At 44.9% G+C, this 26,600-nt stretch overlaps 1 protein-coding gene across 2 annotated transcripts in view; it reads left to right on the top strand.

Moving 5' to 3' along the window:
• Window positions 1-25,381, top strand: part of ADGRD1 (adhesion G protein-coupled receptor D1) — a 275,448-nt gene extending 250,067 nt beyond the window's left edge. For both annotated transcript variants that reach the window (XM_079956568.1, XM_079956569.1), the window contains 4 exons: window positions 16,180-16,306; window positions 19,312-19,353; window positions 22,277-22,369; window positions 23,026-25,381. In XM_079956568.1, coding sequence (XP_079812694.1) covers window positions 16,180-16,306; window positions 19,312-19,353; window positions 22,277-22,369; window positions 23,026-23,121 — 358 coding nt within the window. In that variant the 3' untranslated portion in view covers window positions 23,122-25,381. The remainder of the gene's footprint in view (window positions 1-16,179; window positions 16,307-19,311; window positions 19,354-22,276; window positions 22,370-23,025) is intronic.
• Window positions 25,382-26,600: the final 1,219 nt, after the last annotated feature.

Below are 26,600 nucleotides of genomic sequence, written 5' to 3'. Positions count from 1 at the left end.
AGCCACTGTGATCCATGCGATGGTCACCTCCAGACTTGATTATTGTAACTCACTCTACGTGGGGCTGCCCTTGAGACTGACCCAGAAACTCCAGTGGGTGCAGAATGCTGCGGCGGGACTCCTTATGGGGTCCTCGCCGGTGCTATACCAGCTGCACTGGCTCCTGGTGGAGTACAGGATCAGGTTTAAGGTGCTGGTTTTGACCTTTAAAGCCCTATGCGGCCTAGGACCCTCGTACCTACGGGACCGCCTCTCCTGGTATGTCCCACGGAGGACATTATGGTCTTCAAATAAAAACATCTTGGAGATCCTGGGCCACAGGGATGTTAGGTTAGCCTCAACCAGAGCCAGGGCTTTTTTGAATGTGGCCCCGATCTGGTGGAATGCTCTGTCACAAGAGACCAGGGCCCTGAAGGACTTGACATCTTTCTGCAGGGCCTGCAAGACAGAGCTGTTCCACCAGGCCGTTGGCCAAGGCACAGCCTGACCCCCTCCTTTGGTAATCCTCACAGAACTCTAGCCCAATGGTTGCCATTAATTTGATTTTGAAGTGATTTTAGAATGAATTGATTTTAGAATGCTGTGTTACTTCTACTGTTGTTAGCCGCTCTGAGCCCGGCTCTGGGTGGGGAGGGCGGGATATAAATAAATAAATAAATAAATAAATAAATAAATAATAATAATAATAATTTAGTCCAACCCCCTGCAATGCAGGAATGCAAGTATCCATGACAGATGGCCACCCAACCTCTGCTTAAAAACCTCCAAGGAAGTAGAGTCCACCATTTTCCAAGCGAGCCTGTTCCACTGGGAGCAGCTCTTACTCTCAGAGTAACAGCTCTTGCTTCCCTGCCCGGACTGTCTTTATTTGGTTAATTCAGTTGATTTATTATTTGCTGATCCTTTATTTACATTTACATTGGAATAAATGTAACTTTTCCCTCCATGAGTCATTTCTGTGGGTGTGCTGAAAAAGGTAGGCATGATTGGAATTATGAACAGAAGCACCCAGTGCTGTAACACTTTGTTGCAAGCTTGATTTGTATAAGGTGACTTATAAATGGAAGCACTTGGGCAAAACTCAGAAGCATTTAACTTTTTTTAATCCTTTCTGTTCAGCACATCTTGCTCCCAGGTGTGGGAGTAATAATGTAATACAATTATAGGATTTCTGACGGTTGGTTTTATTTATGTGTTTTGCTTTTTTTTTTTTGTTTTTTTGTTTGCCTGTTTTCCCTTGAACGTAACATTTTAAATTTGCACAATGAGAGAAAGAAAAATTCATTTAGTCAGACACACTCTGCCTAAAGAGCTTGGGCACAGAACCTTTTGTTATTCCTAAATTCAGTGGCAATAGCAAGTTTGTGAAGATTAAACAATATGATTATTTTTTAAAAAGGTTGAACAGTACTCTCCTTTGCAAGAAAAGATTTGTGCAACTTTATAGTAAAATCTCTTATTGTGATAATGCACCAGGTAACTTTAATTATAATGCTTGGCTTTCAGTTGGGGGGGTGTTAAATTTTAGTGGCACGTATTCATCAATTTGGAATGCAGGTGGGTGATAAATGAGTTTGAAGAGCTCATTCAATCCCCCCCCCTCAAAAACACTGCAAACCGAAGCAGACATTTTTGGGGAAAAAAATATACGGTGTATGTCGGCATTATTCATGGCATGGAAAATAGAATAAACTGTAGTACATTTAAAGAGAAGGATTTGCTGCCATCAACTTTTAATACAGGCAAAAGATGTGAGTTGTTAAAATTTGATGAGTTCAAAGTGATCTCTTGAACAACCACAGAGCAAGCTTGGTCTAAGAGTGGACAGGTCTTCCCCCTCTAGGCCTGGTCTTGTTTCTCCAAATGAAGAGTTAACCTCACTGAAGCCATGTGGTTTATTGGTGTCCTGCTCCCGGCACCCACTCCTGACAATCAGTTCATAAAAACTCATAACTGGCAAAAGATGCTCTAGCCGCTGCCGCCACCTGAGCTATGCACCTGCTCCTTCATCAGGATTGCAACCCCACCAAGAACAGACAGATTACCTAGCTTCTGGACTCAGGAGTCTGAAGTGTAGACCCATGAGGGCTGAACCTTGGAGGGATTCAGCAAGAGAACTCCTGGCATGCCTTCTTACTTATCTCAAGTCCAGGGGTGACCCTGGTTGTCAGCTTCCTCCTTAATGTCATTGTTAGCCTTCTACAACTCAACAGGGAGGAGGATGGGGAGGAATCTAGAATCAGTTGGCTCTGCCTTTTATTTTTCAGAACTGCTTTTGCAGCCAAATAAATCAGTTTTGTCTTTGTGTTAGCATACAGTGCAAATTTCTTTTTGTAAACCAGGTTGGTAGACTCCTATAGGGGATTTGTATTGTCAAACTGCCTCTTAAAAAAGGGTTTCTTAAAAGCGCAGATTTCTAGCGGGTTGTTTTCTCTGCAAAACAGCAGCCCTTATCAGCAGCATTATTCAATTTGAAAATCTCTGGCTGAAACCAATCTAACAATGACAGTAAAGGCAGTGACATGAAGACGTAATGGAGAATCAGCTCGATGTATTTTATTGGTTCAGCATCAATATTCAGTAAGACTACAAATTGCATGGAGTTCTTGGTTAGGCAAAAACAATGAGCAAACACAGTATCGGCCGAACAATCTGCAGACTATTTCTTCTAGGGGAAATTTTCAGTGGAAAAGCAACATAAGGAAGAATAACTTTACCCTTCACTTCCCCACTGCAACTCCCTTTTCCAGACACAAGTTTGTAAGGCTAAACATCCACCTGGCTTTCTGCAAGGAGCAGTGCAGCTTGGGAGCAGACAAGTTGCCATGGAAAAGCTTAAGGCAGGTGAAGGGCTAACTCCTGCCCTGCAGCCTGAATATGTGAACAAAGACTCAGGAATCAAAGGACTCACAGTATCTGACACACAATAAGAGATTTTAAAAATGATCATTCTGCAGAACCTGATTAATAATAGCAAAAGGAAAATGAGAAGGTTGCAACTGAAATAGTCATAAGGAACGGTCATCACTGAGAAAATCAGTTTTCATTTCTGCCACACAGCCCGAGTCTGTAGCAGTATCTTTATTATACAGTTAAAAACCAGCATACTCTAGTTAATGCAACAAATCCAACAAGTACTAGTATGGTTAAAATGAAGTATGATAAAATGGTAGATATACAAAATTAAAACTTAGTGATTTTTTTAAAAAAAGTTAGAAAGTATATGCTGACCCAGTAGGTAGAATTAACTGACTAATTTTGTAGGCTGTTGCACTAAATTTTGTAACTAATGCTGTAGTCTTCTCAAAGTAGACTGGGCAATTCCAAACTTGAACTTCTGGGCATTCTTCTAAGCAGTGGGGCAATAGTCTTTGTACAAGCCTCTTGCTAATAGGGGCAATGTAAGAGAACATGGCCTATGGTCTCTAGCATTGCAAGAACAGAGCCCTTTGACAAAGGTTTGTTTCTGTAGCGTCCAGCTAAACCCGCTGATGGGAGGGCAGAACACCTTGCAAGTATAAAAGCCCTCCTATGACGATGACCACAGAGCCGAGGGCTTACTGATCATAAGGTCGGCGGTTCAAATCCCTGCGATGGGGTGAGCTCCCGTTGCTTAGTCCCTGCTCCTGCCAACCTAGCAGTTCGAAAGCACATCAAAGTGCAAGTAGATAAATAGGTACCCCTCTGGTGGGAAGGTAAACGGCATTTCCATGGGCTGCTCTGGTTCGCTGGAAGCAGCTTAGTCATGCTGGCCACATGACCCGGAAGCTGTATGCCGTCTCCCTCGGACAGTAAAGCTAGATGAGCGCTGCAACTCCAGAGTCGTCCATGACTGGACCTAACGGTCAGGGGTCTCTTTACCTTTACCTTTTTATGACTATGTAAGTCTAAGTGTGACAGGTAGGCAGCTGATTTTACCATATTATCTTGTTTTAGCAGTGGAATAAAAAGGAGGGCGCCAAATCTCTAGAACTCCTGTCTCATAGGAACTGCTTGGCACAGCAAGGCACCCCTCCATCCTGCTCCAACTGAGAAATGCCCTCTCTGCCTTTAGCAACTGGTCATCAAAGGAAGAGGAGGCTGCAATTGTGCACTGCGCCAACCTGCCACACATTCCCCATTACAACTATAAAACAATAGTTTTCACATCATGTTGTCTCTGTTTGCCTGGTTTCTAAACAGCAATGAAAAAAACACATTAGCAACAAAAGAAGCAGATGAAAAGATGACTTAAGAGGTCTCCTGGAGAGCTTGAACACCTGTCTGTGCTCAGGGGCCTGTGCAAGTGAGGATTCTGAATATAGATTAAGGCCCAGGGGTAGGCAACCTAAGGCCCGGGGGCTGGATCCGTCCCAATTGCCTTCTCAATCTGGCCCACAGACGGTATGGGAATCAGAGTGTTTTTACATGAATAGCATGTGTCCTTTTATTTAAAATGCATCTCTGGGTTATTTGTGGGGCCTGCCTGGTGTTTTTACATGAGTAGAATGTGTCCTTTTATTTAAAACACATCTCTGGGTTATTTGTGGGGCCTGCCTGGTGTTTTTACATGAGAAGAATGCGTGTTTTTATTTAAAATGCATCTCTGGGTTATTTGTGGGGCATAGGAATTTGTTCATATTTTTTTTTTCAAAATATAGTCCGGCCCACCACATGGTCTGAGGGATGGTGGACCGGCCCCCTGCTGAAAAAGGTTGCTGACCCCTGGATTAAGCTCTCTTATGGGATAATTTGATATGTGAGTTCTTGGAGTTTTGTTGCCATCCCCTCTCCAGACATCTTGCAGCCAGAACCAAACTTCATCTAAATTCAGCCCCGTGCTAATTGTTATTCCCACCTTGTGCTGTTTTGAACAGTCATAGTCTGGAATGTTTTCACTGGATTGCTATGATAAGGGCTGTCAGTATAAGTCAGCCAAAGTGAAACAAATTTTCAGTTCCATTAATGGGAGAAAGTTAAATCTCCCATTGGAATCTACAGAACTTAAAAATACACAACTTGGGCTGGACTGTCATTTGCTCAAGCATGATGTTCTTGTTTTGTCAGTTGCGCGGTGAAAAGATAGAGCACAGACTGGCATCATTTTTAAGTTTGGATGCCAGAGCTTTATTTAAAAAGAGAAATGAAGACATAAAAAATTCTAGAATATAGAATATGTGTTGGGGAGTTGAAAAATCACATCCTGAGGCATGAAGAATGCTGAATCAAAAAATACAGATTCTTCCCTCCTGTTAATAATTACCCCATATCTTTTTTCACTTTTTTTTTTTTGCTTTGGGAAAATGGTGCAAAGAGATATATGCATATCAAGCTCTGAGCTGCGAAGCGAGCCACCAGGTTCCATCCGTGATTTATGCCACTGCCCATGGAGCAGTGCAAGGTGCTTGTTTGAATGAGTGTTTACTTTATGCAACAGCATAACTTTGATATTAGTCTTCTGATTCTCCATAAAGCTGACACAGAGTCCTTGGATTATAAATAGGGCCAAGGATGCTAGCCTGGCAATTTCTGGCAACGTCTTTAATGTATCACATTTCATGGCAAGTTGTACCATCTTACAAGGAGCATGGAATTTTTTTTACTTTGCTACCGCGCACAGAGACGCAATGCATCTGCCATTATCCTTTCAGCTTAGTTCCACACATAATTTTAAAAGAGAGTGAGTGAAAGGGAAGAAAGGCCTAGGGTCTCATAGAGCGGTGTAGGAGTTAATGCAGAAGGGCAGGGACCCATAATGACAAGGTCTAAATATGCAGCCAGCTATGCTGACCCTTCGTGCACACATGCAATAGTAATACAAAGCATAGCACCCAGTTTGTTAGGGTCCGCTGACAGTCATAGTATAAAGCTGCCTCCATTCACTAAATTCTATTATGTTCATGTGGAATGAACAATAGTAAAACTTGAAAACTCTTGTTATTGCTTCATTCACTGGCCAGAGCAAGGGGAACCCACCAAAGTAATCTGGATGATATTGCCAGAACTCTTGAAGTTCACTGAGCTTTTCCCGGTGGGACCCAGTGTGGTGTAGTGGTTAAGAGCGGTAGTCTCGTAATCTGGTAAACCGGGTTCGCGTCTCCGCTCCTCCACATGCAGCTGCTGGGTGACCTTCAGCTAGTCACACTTCTTTGAAGTTTCTCAGCCTCACTCACCTCACAGAGTATTTGTTGTGGGGGAGGAAGGGAAAGGAGAATGTTAGCCGCTTTGAGACTCCTTAGGGTAGTGATAAAGCGGGATATCAAATCCAAACTCTTCTTGGTAGGAATTTTTCCACTTGGCAATTTGGCACCAGCCATTTGGTTTTCGCCTACCTAGTAGCAATTGTCACAACGTTTGTGAGGTTAGGCATTTGGTAAGCCTTTGTTTGATGGAGGGGAGGTTGTAGCCTCACCTCTCCTTCCTCAGTATGGGTATCCTGTTAAAGGTATCCAGGGTGTGAATCCTGTCTGATGCCTGGATGTGGGCTAGGGCCATGTCACAGCCCTACGGGAACCTCTCAGGGTGCCCCTATTCGATGTATGTCACAGGGTGCACCCTGTTGGTGGTTTATCCATAAGTGGATTCCCTGCAGATGGGCAGGAGTGAAAATATAGCCTGGCTTCACCCCAATGCCTAAGCCAAACTGCTCACATCTGTAACCAATAAAGTTGTGGCCTATTTCAACCCATAAACCAAAATACTGTATTTTTCGCCCCATAGGGCGCACCAGCCCATAAGGCGCCCCTAGTTTTTTTGGGGGGAAATAAAAAAAAATGATTTCCCCCCCAGGTGCGGGGCTGGGGCGGGGGAAGCCCGAGCTTCCCCTGACCCCAGTCCCCAGAACAGGCTGCTCTCCGCAAGCCGTGGGAGCCCTCCCAGAGCTTGCGGAGAGCTACCCGAAGCCCGGGCTCAACTGCTCAGCGCGCCCGGGCTTCGGGGTGCAGGCAGCTGTGCGCAAGCCATGGGAGCCCGGCAGGAACTCCCGCAGGCTCCCAAGGCTTGCTGATAGCTTCCTGAAGCCTGGAGAGCGAGAGGGGTCGGTGCGCACCGACCCCTCTCACTCTCCAAGCTTCAGCGAAAGCCTGCATTCGCCCCATAGGACGCACGCACATTTCCCCTTCATTTTTGGAGGGGAAAAGTGCGCCCTATAGGGCGAAAAATACTGTACTTTTGTCTGTGTCTCTATTGTTCTCCTGGGAACTTTGGCGCTAGGGTGCCTTGACACGCAATACATCATCACTCCTGCTGTAAAGAAAAGTCCCAGAGCTGTGCTTCTCTGAGTCCCCACCCCCCACATCACTGTTCTAAAAAAGTAAAAATGAAATGTAGCATCATTTATCTTTCCTTACCCCCATTTCCTCTGCACATCCAAGTTTGCGTTGTGTCACATATGGAAACTGCATTCCTTTATTAACATGCTTGAATTGCCTTAAGCATTAGGCATGCCCCCCCACCCCACCCCCCATATATCTGCCAGAGATGGTTCCTAGTTCTGGAGATTCACAGTTCCCACTTCCACAAGTGACTCCACATTCTCACTGGAGCAGCTCCAGGGGGCTCTTGTCTATGGGCCCCCTATTAAGGTATAGGTCAGTGATGGCCAAACTTGGCCCGCCAGCTGTTTTGGGATGACAATTCCCATCATCCCTAGCTAACAGGACCAGTGGTCAGGGGTGATGGGAATTGTAGTCCCAAAACAGCTGGGGGACCAAGTTTGGCCATCAGTGGTGTAGCTCCCTGGCAGATACTTGAGCGTGCAGCCTTTGCTGCTGCCCTGAACTTCACAGTTCACAGGATGCTTCTCTTTAATAATAGGCAGGGGCAAACTGAGTACCAGTTTCTCTCTTTTTCTGAAAATCTACTTAACAGGACTGACCGCCTTCCAACTTCCACCAGATGGTGGGGATTTGACCTTTAATTCCCTAACAGTGAACAGAGTCCCATGCTCTGTTTTCCTGGGTGACAAAAGCATGCAAAGATGAATGCCTTCCTCACTCTCTCTTTCTCTCTCTTCCTGCCTCTACTGAAAGCATCATTCAGAGAAAGAAAACACCCTCTTCCCAACAAAGCATCAATGTTTTGGAACATGGTGGCTTACAAGAACTTAAGAGGAGCTCTACCGAATCAGTCTTACTTTTCAAAGGACAGCCCTCTGTTTGAAGGTCTATTCAGTGAACATTCCTCTGTTTGAAGCTGTCCTCTATTTGAAGATCTGTCCAGACCAAACCTGGTTTAAAGATAAATAACTTTGAGAAAGGAGATCAGAGGCCTTGGAGTGGCCTGCCAACAGTGAGATAGAGCAGACACGTAGGTCAAATGGTCACAGTCTCCCCCATCTGGGTGAGATGTGTTGCATTCTTATTCAATGTACAGTAAACCACATTGAGGTCCTTCTGACAATCAAGCAGTACAGTGGTACCTCAGGTTACATATGCTTCAGGTTACATATGCTTCAGGTTACAGCCTCCACTAACCCAGAAATAGTGCTTCAGGTTAAGAACTTTGCTTCAGGATGAGAACAGAAATCGTGCTCTGGCGGCGCAGCAGCAGGAGGAGGCCCCATTAGCTAAAGTGGTGCTTCAGGTTAAGAACAGTTTCAGGTTAAGTACGGACCTCCAGAACGAATTAAGTACTTAACCCGAGGTACCACTATATATAAATTGTATGAAATAATAAATAAGTAAATAATCCTTTCTAAATTTCCATCTATATATAAGAAGAAAAGAAGAAATCTGATGGATCAGGTCAAAGGCTTGCCTAGTCTGATCATCAAAGAATTGATGCTTTTGAATTATGGTGCTGGAGGAGACTCTTGAGAGTCCCATGGACTGCAAGAAGATCAAACGCATCCATTCTTAAGGAAATTAGCCCTGAGTGCTCACTGGAAGGACAGATCATGAAGCTGAGGCTCCAATACTTTGGCCACCTCATGAGAAGAGAAGACTCCCTGAAAAAGACCCTGATGTTGGGAAAGATGGAGGGCACAAGGAGAAGGGGACGGCAGAGGACGAGATGGTTGGACAGTGTTCTTGAAGCTACAAACATGAGTCTGACCAAACTGCGGGAGACAGTGGAAGACAGAAGTGCCTGGCGTGCTCTGGTCCATGGGGTCACGAAGAGTCGGACACGACTAAAGGACTAAACAACAACAACAATGTCCAATATTCTGTTTTTACAGTAGAAAAACAGAAGAAGAAACCCAAAAGTGAGGTCTGAGCATAACAGTGCTTTTCCTGCCTGCAGTTTCTAGCATTCTGCTTCCAACACTGATGGTAGAACAAAGCCTTCATGGCTAGTAGATGCTTACGACCTTATCTTCTAATCATCTATGAATTTGTCTACTTCTCTTCATCCGTATTGGTGTCCTTCACTGACTTCCAATTGTTTAAGAGAAGTAACAAAAATCTCACCCATTCCCAAATAAAGTTGTCAGAATCTCTGTCTGGTAGGAACTCAGGTGTCGATTTGTACTTATATATGTTGCTCCCTAAATAATGCATTTTAATGCATGTTTTACCATACTAGTCTGGATGCCTCGGTTGGTTACAGTGTGGTGCTGCAGGTTTGTTCTTCGTATAGGATAGCTGTATTGCAGGGGGTTGGACTAGATGATCTTCAGGGTCCCTCCCAACTCTACAAGCCTATGATTCTATAAGCATTTTCTTGTACGTCATTTGACCGGACAACTGCATTACAAAATTCAGAGAAGTTTGCCTCTGGTTTCAGAAAGTGCAAATTAGGTAGGTTCACCTTCAAATGTGAGCTGGATCAAATTTCTTCCCCATTTCTATATATGGTTCCTCGCTCTCCCAAATCTCTATGATTCCAGATCCTTCTGCAACATGCAATAGTGGTCCTGGAAAGACCTTGGGTGGTAATCCTGATACATGAATAGAGGTGTTATGAGGATTTTCATCTGTGAAATACTGCCCCTTGATAGAGTTCTGTTAGGCAATCGTCACAGCTGCAGCTGAGCTGAGCTAATATTTGTTGAACAAATCCTAAATAAGGGACAGTCAGCTAAAAACATATTGGTCAAGGTACTGGTTTTGATAAGCTGCTCCGGGAAAACTTCCACCTTTCCTCGACTCTTTATATAACCTTGGTTTATAGGCCTGAGCAGCATCTCTAACTCAGCAGATGGAATGGCTGAAGCGGTGGAGGTCAGCCACCTCCTGAAGGATTAGTTACAAACACATCCAGCAAAAAAAAATTGATTTGTAAGTTATGGGCCACGTTCCTGTTTGCGATAGAGTTGGTGTCCCTGGAGTGGTGAAATTTCTTTCTAATAGATGTTGGGCAGGCAGGTGTTCTCACTTGCTATCTGATATTTAAAGGACTAAAAGGGGAGCATTAAATAAAGTAAGGGAAGAAGGAGGAATGGAGTAGACAGTTTTGAATGCCACTTTGAAATGCCCTTTATGCCCTGGCAGAATTCCAGAGGGCTTTTCTAGCTCTAAACAAGATGACCGTTGCATTGCATCATTAAAAAGATTCCTGATTATTTGGTTTGGCTTCTTCAATTGTTGTTGTTGTTGTTTTTGAATGCTCAGCCTCTGTTTAACATTTTACCATCATCATCATCATCAGGCCAGATTTACATTCATGCCCAGCAGTGCAAGAAGTCCTCCTGCATGGAGTCTCCCCTCAACCCCCTTGTAACTGTTCCATAGGGATTGAATTGGTCGCATGGTGAGGATTGTAGGAAGCTGCCTTATACTGAATCAGACCTTTGGTCTATCTAGCTCACTACTATATACAGTGTAGACAATAAGCTAAAGTGTAGACTTGACTGACAGCAGCTCATCAGGGTTTCAGACTAGGGTCTTTCCCAGTCCTACTTGGAGATGTCAAGACTTGAACCACCTACACCATTGTGCCAGAGACTGGCACCATATTTGGTCCCTGAAGTGCCCCAACCAATCTGGGCTTTGGTGGAGTTGCTAGGCACCAGCAGCTAGTGGCTCATGGACCAGCAATGATCCACAGACCACCACTTTGAGCAGCACTGACCTAAGCACCCATCTTCCCCCCATCCATATGCTGAGGCACTTCCACAGGTGCCCAAATGTTAGGTTGGTGTCTACCAAGAAGGCACCTGTGTCTGTTGCAGCTGCTGCACCAAACTTTACAACCTCCTTGATCAAGGTGTCCTTTTGATTATGTTATATATGTTTATAGCATTTTTTTAAATTAAAAATTGCAAATTATGAAGTGAACAACTGTCCTCGGTGCTCACTGAATCTCTTTTCTATTCCTAGCTGAGCATTCAGAATTTATTTGTAGAGTGATATTTCAGTCAAGGGCAGTGGAATTTCTAATCTATACAAAGAATCTCATCCAGCCTTTCTTCTGTGACCCAGATTTCTCTATTCCACTGAAAGGAAGAGCCCTGTGCAGTTTTGTAGTGTCTCCTTTTGAGTCAAGCACAAAATGATTTGTTTGCTAAGGGGGTTCTGTGAGAACTAAGCCTCCTTAGATCTCGGTTATTTAATTTAAAAGATTCCCCCCTTTTTGTTCTTGCGCCTTGAATTGCATTATGCGGGTACCCTTACATTCAGACTTTTGCTTTCTAGAGTTAGCTGAAATATCAAATAGCAGAGCTGGTCTTGTGTTCATAAGGTTCCCAGTATGCACAGTATGAACAGACTGGAGGGCCCTTGGTGGATGGATGCTCCTACCAGGATGAATTGAATGGCTCTTTTAGTCCATTTGAAGGCCCATTCCAGACATTATCTGAGTTAACATGGTTGCTACCTCTCCATAATTTCACTCCAAAGCTCTCCGATGATTTTATGAGGTTGGGTGGGGTCATGGCTTTAGGTGAAACTTGGTGGCAGCTGCATACCTTCAAACAGATCCATACTTTCAAGCTGTTCATGTTTAGTATTTGATCTCTGGCTCTGATAAAACAATGTCACTGTAAGAAAGTCTTCTAGTCTCTTGTATTCCCCCCCCCCAGCTCATCATATTGCATGTTTCTGTCATGGAATTTTACTCAATATTGATGCAGAGCAGATTCCAATGTATAGTTGGCAGAGTAAAAACTTTATCACATTGCAGGATTCCCCTCCCCCCCCCAAAAAAAAATAGATCAGAGGCAATTGTATTTCATCCAGAAGAGCTTTACTGCTACTGAAGGCAAATGAGCATAATGGTCACAATTCCAATACATTCAAGATTGGCACTGTCCATAAGAAATCCAGTCGCAGCAGACTTAACTTAAACTTACAATAACTTATAATAAGTCTAAACCTTATCAGTAAGCATACTCAGGTTACAGATGCTTCATGTTGTGTTTTTTCAGGTTAGGGACTGCCGAAACCCAGAAGTACCGGAACAGGTTACTTCTGGGTTTCGGCAGTCGTGCATGCGCAGAAGCGCTAAATCGTGTTTTGCGCATGCACAGAAGGCCAAATCGCAACCCGCGTGTGCGCAGACGTGGGTTGCGAACGTGCATCCCGCATAGATCTTGTTTGCAACCTGAGCATCCACTGTACAGAACACCACAACAGAAGGAAAATATATGGAAAGTGAAACCCAGGCTCCTTCTGGTCTTACTTTTATAGTCAGCATGACCTTCTTCTGACCCATCCAGCTGTCTTACATAAAGTCAGAAGTGGCATCTTCCCTCTATCCCAGAATCCCCCAGGTCATGTGCTAAGGAATCTTGAAGTGCATAGGAACATAGGAAACTGCCTTATTCAGAATCAAACTATTGGCTTGTCTAGCTTGGTTATGTCTTCTCCAGGGGTGGGGAACCTTAGGCCTGGGGGACCAGAAGCAACCCACCTGGCTTCTTTGACTGGCCCTCAGAACTCTCTCAGAGCCATGCCAGCTCATTGGCCCTACTTTGCACTCAAAGTATTTTTGCCTGGCTAAAACGTTTCCTTGAACTCTGGTGATACCTCTTGCTTTCGTGGATGGAGCAGTATGTGTGTAGAAACTAGCCTGCTGTAGAAAGGTGAAATGGTCGTTGGTTGCTTACCTCTCATTTGCCTTTCTTCCTCAACCACCACTGGCCTCTAGCTCCTGGAAGGTTGCCTGGGCAGAAATATCCAAGTTACACATTTCATCTAAGCTGCATTCTCGTTGTAACTTAGAGATGTGCACGATCCTATTGTGAAAAGTTGCCACTCTTGTGAAAAACCCTTGGATTCTGCCACCATAGAGGTAAGATGAGGTGGCAGGACTCAAATGACCTCCCAACAGCTGAGTCACTGTAAGTTACAATGACTCAGCTGTCAGGAGGTTAGGTGAACGCTGGTGCCCCATCACCCTGTCTTCTGGTGGCTTCTGTTCTTGTTGTCCTTTGCATGTTACACCTACATAAAGAGTAGCCAGTTTTCTCACCGGCAGTGAGGGGAAAGGAGCCATGCATCAAACCAGCTAGGAAATCCACAAGCTTATAGAATGTTTGCAGTAGAATTGATGAGACCCAGTTTCCACAATAATTTGTCAGTCAGTTAAGTACAGTGCTTTAGATAGCTGACGAGTAATTGCATGACAAGCACGGAAACAGGGTACTTTGATATAAGGCAGGCTAATGTCCCCCCATAAAATGACTCCTTTCTGAAAGTGGTATTGATTTACTTCCTCCTATGTTCTGTGAGCATAAATATGCCCTCCTTAGAGTGTCATGATGTTGATCAAAAGCCAGCGTGGCTAATCCTTCAAACATCAGTTGCTTCTCTTTTCACATTTAGTCCAGGGAGCACAAGGTGATCTAAGATGTTATACAGAGACTCTTAAGATATGCCACAGGGCCATAGCCTCTGAGGAGGGTATTGACTTTTCGAACGTATTCTCTTGAATGTTCATCTGACTTGTCTTACTTTAGTTACTGGTAAATATATTTTAATATGTAACTCTGTGTGTGTGTGTGTGTGTGTGTGTGTGTGTAGTCTGTAACTTTAGCAAACTCTTCTTCTTCTTTGGCGATTACTTGTAGCCGAGTAAGATTGTCTTCCATAAACACAGTTTTAAAAATGAGTCCGTAAGTGACTGTGGAGGCCAACCCTGGACCCACACGTCCTTCCACAGTGAGGACATTGGTTCCTGGGCAGGAGTTGATCACGGTGTGGATTTGCCAAGCGTGCCTTCCTCTTAGTACGCTTCTCCCTTGCGTTCTGAGTTCGAGTGTCTTCAAAGTCCACTTTAGCATACACACACACACACACACACACAAACAAACACACACACACACACATATATATGGTTGGTTTCATTTTATATTTTGATTTTAAGAAACAAACTTGCTTTGACTTGTGACTTACTGACAATTCTAAGGCATATTTTATATTCTTTGTAAGACACTTTGAGGTTTCATTTATAATTAAGTGGCCTATAAATTACATTAAAAAATACGAAGAGTAGGTCTCCAGCTCTCTTTTAGTTGAAGAGCTGTCAGCTGCTCCAAGGCGAACACACATCTATCATGAAAAATGGCAGCTGTACATATAGACCTTCTTTTGATTATTGTGACTTGCTCATGTTGTGACATGCCAGCATGCCTCCAGTGGCAGCTAGTGATGAAAAGTGGCAGGAAGGGGAAGATATCGGTAGATTCGATGAGACTAGAAATTCTGAAGAGGAGGAAGGAGTTGGAGATGTAGCTCCTGTTTTCAGAAGCAGCAGTGGATTTTAGCATAGCATCTAGATTAGCTTTCAAGATCTATCAACCAACTTGGCCTGGAGGGCCGTGTTTGTGGTGCTGGCATTAGAGGTTGTCTGGCTGGCAGTGACAGGGCCTTCTCGGTGGCGGCTCCCCATTCATGAAATGCCCTTTCTAGTGAGGTTTCTCTTTCCCCCTCATTATTAACTTTTAGGAGGAATTTATAAAATACCCCTGTTTACCCAGGCATTTGATAACTGAGAGCTACTATTCTTGGCAACCCTGAAATCATTTCCTTCAAGAGTAGGTGATATTTTAAACTCTGTTTTAGATACCGTATTTTTTGCACCACAACACTCACTTTTTTCCTCCTAGAAAGTAAGGGGAAATGTCTGTGCGTGTTATGGAGGAAATGCCTATGGGTGGCATGCCCACGGATTTTCCTCCTCTAAAAACTATGTGCGTGTTATGGTCGGGTGCGTGTTATAGAGCGAAAAATACGGTATCTTTTTTTCCCCCCCCAAATACATTTTTATTGAGGTTATACACATAACAAACATACAAACAGATACAAAAGAAAAAATTATAACAAAAAAAAAAAAAAGCGTCAGGATATACAAGCCAACTTTTTCCTCTCTCTAACTATACAAAGATAGATTAATCTGGCTGTTTCACAAAACAGTAAACGATTAAAAAAAAAACACCACAAAAACACACACACACGCACACGCAAAAACCACCTCCTGGACTTCCTTCCATCCTTTTGGTAAGTATCGAACATCTGCTTCCAATACGTATTTGATTTTTAATCTATAGGCCTAAATTCACACGCTGGTAATATTGTTCTGACCCCGCCAATCACATTAAGCATTTATTCCAATATAGTTCCAGTATTTACTCCAATTTTTCAGAGATTTCTGTTCATCGTGGTCTCTTAATTTACCTGTTAATTTATCAAGCTCAGCATAATTTATCATTTTAATTTGCCAATCATTTATATTGGGGATAGTTTCCACTTTCCAATATTGTGCCAATTCTCACTGCTGTGGTGGCATAGAGGAATATCGTTCTATCTTCTTTCTTAATGTCTTTACCCGTCATTCCCAGCAAAAAGGCTTCGGGTCTTTTGGGGAAAGTGTATTTAAATATTCTTTTAAGCTCATTGTAAACCGATTCCCAATTATTTTTATTTTATTTTATTACTGATGTGTTTTCTGCTCTGGGCATCTTGAGGAGGAAGGGCAGGAGATAAATAAAATAACAGAAAAGGGGACATGAGAAGTAGTAAGATTAGTAGCAGTAATGGGCAGGAGTTCTGAAGGATAGGTACTGCAATGCTAAAGCCTGATTATTATATCATGTGAACCTCCTGGTAAGATGGATCTGCTGGAGACCTTGTCCGGAAAAATATGGTGATCAATAGAGCGTTTTCTCCCATACTTGTACCAGACTGGCATGAGTGATGATCCTTTCCCCCTTGACATGGTGGTATCTATATATATATATATATATAATACATGTTGTTGTTATTATATTTCAAAATCTTCATTGTGTTGAAATCCCTACCCTCCCTCTTTATCTTACAGGTTGACGGCCAAAGCAGTTGCTGTCTTGCTGCCTATCTTGGGGAGCTCGTGGATTTTAGGTGTTCTGGCGGTCAACGCGCATGCATTGGTGTTCCAGTACATGTTTGCAATATTCAACTCCTTGCAGGTAGGTTCATAGCCCAGTTAAGGGGCTAAGTGTTCTGCAGTGCAGCAAGACAAAACCTCCCGGGGTGTGAGGTGAGGCAAGGCGGGACGATGGGTTCAGGCGGAGGGTGAGGCAGGGCAGAGTTCAAGCTGTGCTGTGAGGAACACAGAGTTTGGAAGTTGGTCTAGAAAGGAGCCATTATATCAGTGTTTCTCAACCTTGGGTCCCCAGCTCCTGGTTGCTGGACTACAAATCGTATCATCCCTAGCTAGCAGGACCAGTGGTCAGGGATGATGGGAGTTGTAGTCCATCAATAGCTGAAGACCCGAGTTTGAGAAACATGGCATTATAGAGAAGTAGCAACAGAAGCAGCCTGCTTGTTAACACCATCTGTGCTGCAAGAGGCACCTCTAAGGCTTCTCCAGCTGTTTCCTACTGAGATGAAATCAGAGAGCCCCAGGTCTTCTGCAGTGGAGCCCTCTGAGTAAGAGAATGGCAGCAACATATCCTCAGGCTGAGGGGACACTAGCTTCACAGGCTTATCTGAGAACACTTCTGGTACTGCTGCTGCTGCATGCCCTTACCCTTCTGCTCCACAGTCCTCACCCTCATCCCCCAAAGATGAGGAATCTGACTTCAGCATCATGGCACTAAGAAGCCTGCAAGATAAAGGTTATAGGAAACATTCTATATACAGATTGTGTGCAGCATCTTGCCTCTCTGTTCGCCCCGCTTCCTCTGACCTTTCACGGCCTCTGTACATCACTCACATCTAACAGTAACACTGGGGCCTCTGGAGCAATGTCGTCGTTTGCTATCTTAGGCACTAAATATGAGGTGAACCAGGCAGTCAGAGTATTAGGTTGGCCAAGGTTGTGCTACTGTCCATGCTCATTGCTGTTGGGTATTGTTGCTAGAAGGCATAGATTTTTCTCTCTTAGAAAATGGAGCAGCATAAAGGGATTTTGCAGAATTCTGATGAAAATAAAATCAGGAGCAGAAATTGCCGGTGTTTGCTTATTTGTTGCATGCCCAGAAAGGAAAGCAAACCAGGGAATACAAAACAGTGTTTGTTGCTGCAGTTGTTTTCATTCCACAAAGCATATGTGATTGATTGCACGGTGTTATGTACTGAGTCAAATAGGATCCAAACTGCAGCAGTCTGATTGGTCCTAGAACAATAGGATCCAAAAGGCAGCAGTCTGATTGGTCCTAGAACAATAGGATTCAGAATGCAGCAGTCTGATTGGTCCTAGAACAATGCAGCAGTATGATTGGTTGGCAGGAACCACCCAGTCATGCTCCAGATTGAAGTGAATCCACAACCTGATTGGCTTACAGTAGAATTCCGGAATTAGCCAATCATGTGCAGCCCATTGTGTAAATAATGTATATAAAGCAGATACTTTGAGGGGACATTCATTCCTCCTCACCACTATGAGCTGAATAAAGAGCATGAAATCACTTTGCGACTCTGAGTATATTTCACACACACATATCCTTTGCATGGCGTTTCCTTTGCATTGAAATAAATGGGGTGGGATAACGTGTGTCCCTGGCGTTTGCTGTTCTTTTGTATGCTGCTCCTTGTTTGTGAAGGCCAATGACCTCTTATCTTACCTTCTTGGACCATTCTCTTGACTTAGCCATATTTCTAACATGCAGCCAAATTTGACACTCAGCAAGCCCCCAGCCAATTCAGGTATTTCATGTATTCCAGCTCAAGCACATCTGGTGCAACAAATGAAGCCCTTGATTAGTTGCATCAGGTGTGCTTGAGACAACACCTGTTGTATTTGTGCTGTTGTCAGTGGTTCTACTTAGTGGGTTGAATAATAGTGAGACTAAGTTGCAATTTCGCTGAATTTGGGGATACCACTTGAAGCATCTGTTGTGTTGAGCTATTTCAATTGTTTTTGTTTGATTTGCTCATTGCAAACAGCCAAAAGTCCATAAATGTTAATAATAAACCTGATTTGCAGTGGGGGATTGAATAATTTTGATTGCAACTGTATGTGACAGACTTCACTTGAAAGTTGACTTGTCAACTGGCATTCCAAAAGGCTACCGCTGCTCAATGACTGCCATTATTATTCCCTGAAATTTTAGGATTAAGGACAATCTAACTAAAGGGACGCAGGTGGTGCTGTGGGTTAAACCACAGAGCTGAGGACTTGCTGATCGGAAGGTCAGTGGTTCGATTCCCTGCGACGGACTGAGCTGCCGTTGCTTGGTCCCTGCTCCTGCCAACCTAGCAGTTCGAAAGCACATCAAAGTGCAAGTAGATAAATAGGTACTGCTCCAGTGGGAAGGTAAACGGCATTTCTGTGTGCTGCTCTGGTTCGCCAGAAGCAGCTTAGTCATGCTGGCCACTTGACCTGGAAGCTGTACGCCAGCTCCCTCAGCCATTAAAGCGAGATGAGCGCCGCAACCCCAGAGTTGGTCATGACTAGACCTAATGGTCAGGGGTCCCTTTACCTTTAACTAAATAATATCTTGATTGGATATGGGCATTGTCAGTGGAAGCCTAGAGTAGAAGGTGATACCCCACATTCCTCTTTCAGGGGTGAAAGGCAGAGCGGCAATTGCTACAGTAGGACTGGCCTCTGCCTCCAGAAAGGGTCTCTGTGGATGGATTTTATGTTCCCCAGAGTGTTGCAGCTGTAGCTGGGACACGTCATAAAGAGGGACACTATTAGTACAGCCTTTGCCAAGCTGCTGCCCCTCCAAATGTTTTGGACTATGACCTCCATCAGCCCAAGCCAGTGCAGTGCTGGGACTGATGGGAATCACAGTCAAAAACTTATGGAGGGCAACAGCTTGCCAAATGCTGCATCGGGGTCTCCGTGCAACTGGCCTTGAAAAACATTCTCAGAGCATCTAGAGGCCGTTTTTTTCCTGGTCCCCAACAAACACCTTGATGAGAAGGTCATGTTTTCCCTCTGGAGCCATTTAGATTCAACAGCAGTTGCTCAAACAATCCTTTGTAAAATCCTAACCTCTTTCTTTTTATTTTACTGTTTTAGGGGTTCTTCATCTTCCTATTTCACTGTCTCCTGAACTCAGAGGTATGTTTCCATGTAGGAGAACCTTTGGCAGTAAAAACCAATGGCCCAGCAATGCTGGGATTATATATGTTTTGTGTGTATGTATTTATTTAGTGAAGCAATACGATGATTTAAAATCCGGTTGTAAATCAGCCGCAGTGTTAGGAGAATGGCGCCATTTAATTATGTTTCTCTGGGGAGTGGGCCTTTTATTCCCCTTGGTGAATGTGTATTATATATATTTAGCTGCTGTCTTCCATAGTTTATGGTATCTTCACAAAAGCTAAGAGACTAGGCTGCCATCAAGGACAGCCACCGAAACCTTTGATTGCCGGTTGATGCTACAGGACAGTTGGTCATGTCCTATAAAGCCCTATATGCCTTGGGCACAGGCAGTGGCGTAGCGTGGGTTGTCAGCACCCGGGGCAAGGCAAGTAATTTGCGCCCCCTAACCTGTGGATTTGCACCCCCTAACCCATGGATTTGCGCCCCCTAACCCTAACCCCCAGATGTTGCGGCCGGTGCGGCCGGCCCCCCCTGCACCCCCCACGCTATGCCACTGGGCACAGGCTGCCCAAAAGATCGTCTCTTCCTGCAAAAACTTCCCTGGATGTTAAGATCTTTGGATGAGCATTCTCTCTTAGTTCCAGAAACATTAGAGGCATAGTTGGTGGTGATATGAGAGAGAGAGACTTTCCTGCAGCTGCTCTCAGACTGTGAAATTTCCTTCCAAGAGCAGTTAAATTGGTTCCCTCCGGCAGCCTAAGACCTTCCTGTCCAGACAGGCCTTTGTGAAACTAAGGTGCAGCAATGCTGACCTATGGGCTGCTGTCGGGAAATCTTTACTTTAATGCTGTTGCTAAATGTGTTTTGATGTACTTGTGTACCATTGTTTTTAACTGGATCGCTTTTATGACTTTGTATTTTACAATCTTTTTGAATTTGGTAAGCCACCGTGAATACCAGCTTTGGAGAAAGGTGACATACAGTGGTATCTCGGGTTAAGTACTTAATTTGTTCCGGAGGTCTGTACTTAACCTAAAACTGTTCTTAACCTAAAGCATCACTTTAGCTAATGGGGCCTCCCGCTGCCGCCGCACCACCGGAGCACGATTTCTGCTCTCAACCTGAAGCAAAGTTCTTAACCTGAAGCACTATTTCTGGGTTAGTGGAGTCTGTAACCTGAGGCGTATGTAACCTGAAGCGTATGTAACCCGAGGTACCACTGTATGAATACATTAAATAGATGGGGAGAGGGGGTGTCCCAAAGACATTTTGCTGCCTGAGAGAAATGACAAGGTTGCACCACACCACCAACAGGGATGGCAGTTGAATTTTGAACCCTGGTCACAGGACTGTGTCCTCCACCACACTTGAGGGCAATGGGCTGGCTTAACAATCACAGCTCCGTGTGGCACTCGTAGCTTTGTTATCCAGCAGAGAGGAATAGCGGGATAGAGCAGGCAGCTCAGGAGCACGGGGGCTACCACAACTGCCCCACACCTCCAGCACCTGCCACCTGAAGTAGCCACCTCAGCTGTTAGAATGGGAAACCATTTTCCAGTCCAAGGACCACTCTCTCCTTTGGGCCACATTTTGAGGGCTACATTTCAGTGGTGGGCTAGGCCAGAGTGGAAAGTGGGTGCAAAAACCAATGCAAATTCTGTCCTTGTAGATTACATTCTACACACACTCACTATGGCCCCTTTCCACCCCCCACCCACGTTTTGCCTCTGTTCTGCCCTCATCTGGGTCCTAAAGGATCCACATATCAGCAATTGAGCATCAATTGGGCACCTGCAAAATGATCACCGCCTGCAGTTGTTCCTGTAAACAATAATCCATCATAGACATGCGTATTTGTTTATTTTGACTCTGAATTGAAGCTGTTGTCAAATACATCTCATTGTGTCTTCTAGACTTTGTATTACATGTGCTCTACGTGACCCTAATACCCAATGAGTAAAATGCTTTTTACAGGAGTAGGAGAGTTAAGCAAACTAATAATTTAAGGGTGGGAAGGAACCCTTCCCAGTTGTTAAGAAATTCTGACAGGAACAAGTAAGTTCTATTGCAGCATTCAGACTTGATGACATCAGGCTGAAATTCCATTTCTTCCTGACTTTTACAAGCAATAACATAAGGGCTGGATGGGAAAGTGTGCTGTAAAAAAGGAGCTGTTTTGATTGCCTCAGGAGCTGGCTGTGCTGGGCTTATAGATGGCATTTCATCTTTCCCCGTTAGATTTTTGTAGTTTGCCATAGAAACATGGGAGGGTGAGAGACAGTAATTGACAGGGGAAATAAATAATGGCTTCAGCTATTATTGCAAGGAGGGGGAAAACTATGGGCCATATCCAACATTCTCTGCCCACTAGTGCCCTTGCACTAGTGAATTGCAGAGTTTAAAGGTTGCACAACAAAGGCAGAAGCTTGATGCACAACCATATTTGATAATATGTTTCATCTTGCGCAGCAGCTGATTCTTCTGCAACTGCTCATTCTTGTTGCACAATTTGCTGCTCAATGATCTTCGGTAACATGCTTTTGTTTTCACTTGCGGAACAGCAGTGCGCCAGAACATCAAGCAAAGACTTTAACTGATTGCTACATTGGAAACAAACCTTAATACTTATTTGTGGTGAAGAAAGCATCTACCTCTAATTCTAATAAAGGGAGCCCACGAGTCCATTGCCCTTCCTGGTGAAGTTTAAAATTGTAGGCACCAACTCACATTTCCTTCCTATGCAGATGGACCCCAAAGGGCTGGCGAGGAGAAAAATAGACTATCCTGCAAACACCCATCTTCAAGCACCATCACCTAACCTTCCCCTTACCTGCCATTCCTGCTCCAGAGAAGGAGAGTGTGGAGACAGAAGATTTGTGTGGAGAGGGGTGGTTTTAGGATTGAATCTTTCTGTTTTGTCTTTCTTCTCCCTGCCAAGGTTAGAGCTGCCTTTAAACACAAAACCAAGGTGTGGTCGCTCACCAGCAGTTCGATCCGCAACATCAATGTGAAACCTTTCAACTCGGACATTGTAAGTATATTCCTAGAATTCCTAAGGCTTCGTTATCCTACTGGACAGACGATTTGCCCAAACGATTCTTCCCATGGCATAATGGCACATATGCAACCGAAAAAGGACTTGAAAAAATAGCTGTGTTTGTCTTGTTATGTTGTTTGGTGAATACATAGCGCTATTAGTACCACGGCAGATGTGCACACGGTTGTGGAAAGGGTCCCTTGCAAACAGGAGACTCGAGAACCACTGGACCTTCTTGTTAATCAACTGTTTGCCTTAGTTCTGCCCTAAATTCCATATCTCTTTGCTCAGACAAGACTGCATTTTGGGAATCAGAAAGGGGTACTTTTATAGAGCCTAGATAAAACTTGCAGGTATGTTTAATGTTGTTTATTAACTACTCTCTTTGATGATGTGAGTTCTGAGACAGGGATGGGGAACCTGTGGCCCCCTAGAGGTTGTTGGACTCCAACTCCCATCAGCACCAGCTGCCATGACCAGTGGACAGGGATGATGGGAACTGCAGTCCAGCAACATCTAGGCATGGGTTGCTGCCTGAGGGAAAACCAGTGGGTTCAAGTTTACTTCTCTGGGAGTCAGTGGTAGTTTGCTTGAAGCAGGAAACGTTCTTACACAATTTTCTTCCTTTCTCTCCCTCCTTCCCACTCCAGATAACTGGGAACAGGCCAGGAACAACCCCCACTAAACTCAACACTTGGGACAAGAGTACCAATTCAGCAAACAAGATTGATCTCTCAGCAGTTTGACGGCAAACCCTAACGACCCTCCTCCCTGATATCCAAACCGTATCCTCAGGATCTTCGACATGCTGCCTGCCTGTCCAGTATTTTCTCAGAATTTGTGCCAGTAGGAACCACTCCTTTAACCACCACCTGCTAAATTGGGGAGATAATTTCCCATGCTGCATTGGGATTAAGTCAGTCCTTCCAGCTTCTGTTAGCATTGCATACTGCCTGCCACTCATCCATTAGGAATAGCTATGGAATAGCTAGTGACAAAATACACTGGATGGTCTTGTAAACAGCAGCAGAGACACTAAGTGTGGGGAAATGGATTGCACTCCCTCAGTAATGGGACTTCGGACGTTTAATGGCACCTCAGGAACGATGATCATGACATGCTTTTCCGCCTTGCAAAGCAAATGTGTGTTTTTGTGTGTAGCATTATTAAAACCACGCCATTCCTGTCTAGCGCTACAACCCCAATTTGCATTAAATAATATGAGCAGTCCAATTACCCAGGAGAAGCATAGCCAGAGAACAGCCAACAGACATTTCACCTGGAAGTGGCATGGAAGTCAAAGACAGAAGGGGAAGAGAGTCAGGATCAAACAATGTATCATGTGGCACATTGGCCTTGGGACCAACAATGATGGCAGATGTTGAGTGTGCATGGCCTATACATCTGTTTGGGCTTTGCCATGGTAAGTTCCAGTGACTGTTTTGTCCACCTGCAGGGTTATTTTATTGGAGTGCTGTCTGCATCAGCCAAAACACCCTTTGGTATGAGTCAGGTGCCTGCAGTCTTTCAGATGAGAATCAACGACTGTCTGCTGAATAGATTTTGCGGACAGAATTAACCTGTATGCTTTTGGGAATCATAACAGAGCTGACTCTTGGGTTTATCTGTCTTCTTTGCCCGGCAGCATCGGATGCTGAATGCCAAACAGGAGCACCCTCTCCCCACAAAGAAATGCAAAACAAAACGAAAACGCTTTCATACAAACCAGCAACAACAAGAAGAAAAATTACTGTGAAGTCGTCAGCTGGGATTGTGTTATTATCCACAGATGTTGTTATTTTATTTTATTTCATCTCCTGACAAACCTTTAGTCTTTCCAGCAGTGCAGTGATGCAATGTCTTTTGAAGGGGAAAGCAACACCTGTTTTAATTCTACAAATGTATTTTTTGCCTTTATTGGCTTTGCAACTTATGTTTATTTTCTGATACAGTTCCAGGAATTGCATAGACCTCAGTTCAAGCCACCTTTGCAGCCGTAAGGGCTGGCAGATGGCTTTTCTTAAACAGGCCAGCACCACCATTGCCCGCTTGCCCAGCACTGCTTCCTTGCAGTGAGAGGTGGCTGGGAAAGTGCCTATATCGTTGCCACAACAGCTAGAAATCCCGTTTAAGCTCAGGGCTTATCCCCATTTGCCTTTCCAGGCACAGTCCACACATTAAAATTCTGTGCCTGGGTATCTTTTGTTGTTGTGGTTCCAGAGCTTTCCCTGCGGAAAACCACTCTTTAAAGCTGAATCAGACCAAACAGCAATCTGTGGACAACCCAAATTGTTGTGCTTCTGCTTTAAAGAGTGGGTTTTTGCAAAGAAAGCCTGGGAAAAGTGGAGCAAAAGAGAAGTGTGGGTAAGTGCTCAGTAAATAATAATAATATTTTTTTAAAAAAATCAATTATATTAATGTAAATTCATCCCCCTGCTCCCAAGTTTAAATGGAACTGTTTAGCTGCCTTGGTGGTGGTGCAGGCCTTCTTTCTCCTGGCTGCTTTGCCCAGATTGCCTCGCTCTGAGGAAGAATCCCCTTGGATCATTCTCAAAGTAAGGAATAACAGGAGAAGGGTGGAGAAACCACCAATGTGGCAGAGCTGCAGCTTTCAGCTTTTTTCGTTTTTGCTCTTCATGCCTGCAACATGGGAGGGGGCAGAGATGATCTTGATTCAAGTGTAGGATCTCATCAGATCCAGAGGACGGGGTGGGGGGCCTTTCTTATTTATTTATTTATTTCATAAGCTTTCTACACCACGTGACTGTAAAACAAAACGAACAAACCCTCCAAGTGGTTTGCAGAAAGGATAAAACAATAAAATCATTGGCAAAAAAACAACAAAAACAATTGAAGGAGCTATCTGAAACATTCTTTTGAGCTGGAGAGAGAATGGCAACCCAAGCAGAGCAGAACAGGACCAGTGAAGAATGAGGCAACCAATGGAGCAAGCTGCTTGACATAGCTGCTTCATTCTGCCTCCTGATTGGTCTGGCCCTGAGTATTATTTTTTAAAAAAAATGAATGGGGGATGCTTGAGACTAGAGTTCAGCGGTAGAGCATCTGCTTTGCATGCAGAAGGTCTCAGCTTCAATCTCTGCCATCTCCCTCTATGGCAGGGAAAGGCTCCCAATCTGAAACCTTGGAGAGCGGTTGCCATTCTATGTACCGTATTTTTCGCCCTATAGGATGCACTTTTCCCCCTCCAAAAATGAAGGGGAAATGTGTGTGCGTCCTATGGGGCGAATGCAGGCTTTCGCTGAAGCCTGGAGAGCGAGAGGCGTCGGTGCGCACCAACACCTCTCACTCTCCAGGCTCCAGGAAGCTATCCGCAAGCCTTGCGTGCCCGGGGGAACTCCCCCCGGGCGCGCACGGCTTGCAGGCGGCAGGCGGCAGCGCAGAGCACGGGGCGCCCTTTGGAGGACGCCCCGTGCTTCGCGCAGGTGTCCGCAAGCCTTGTGCGCCCGGGGGAACTCCCCCCAGGCGCGCACGGCTTGCGGGCGGCAGCCGGCAGCGTGGAGCACGGGGCGCCCTTTGGAGGATGCCCCGTGCTTCGCGCAGGTGTCGCAGCCTGCCGCCCGGCGGGCGGGGCGCCCTGAAGCAGAGCGCCCCGCGCGCCGGATAGACATCCGCAGCGTGGGGAGCCCTGCAGGAGTTCCCCGCAGGGCTCCCCACCTTGCGGATAGCAGCCTGCCGCCCAGCACGCAGAACGCCCTGAAGCAGAGCGCCCCGCGCGCCGGACAGACATCGGCCAGCCCCACAAGCTCGGGGGACAGCGGGGAGGCGCAGCACCGCCATCCCACTGTTCCCCGACCTGGTTTTGGGGGTGAAATAAAGGGGGGGGGAAATTCCTTTATTTCCCCCCCCCCCAAAAAAAAGTAGGTGCGTCCTATGGGACGGAGCGTCCTATGGGACGGAGCGTCCTATGGGACGAAAAATACGGTAGATGATATTTACCCAGACTGGCAACTAGAAAACACTGAGATAATTGGTTTGAATGGGTATAAGCCAGCTTCCTGTCTACCTGTGAATCACACAGCTATGGAATAACTTTAGGTGCACTCCCATCTGGTAAAGGATGGTGGTGAGCAGGGCCGACCTATCCATGAGTCAAGGTGAAGTGACCACTTCAGGCAGTGGGATCCACAGGGGCAACAGATCTGGCCTCCAAGGAATGCACTGCCCACTGCTTCTGCCACGGTGGCAGTGATGGCTGTGGTGCGCT

The sequence above is a fragment of the Podarcis cretensis genome, assembly GCF_951804945.1.
Source record: "Podarcis cretensis genome assembly, chromosome: 16".
Lineage (NCBI taxonomy): Eukaryota > Metazoa > Chordata > Lepidosauria > Squamata > Lacertidae > Podarcis > Podarcis cretensis.
The sequence above is the reverse complement of the archived record's forward strand: the minus strand, read 5'-3'. Positions and strand labels throughout refer to the sequence as shown.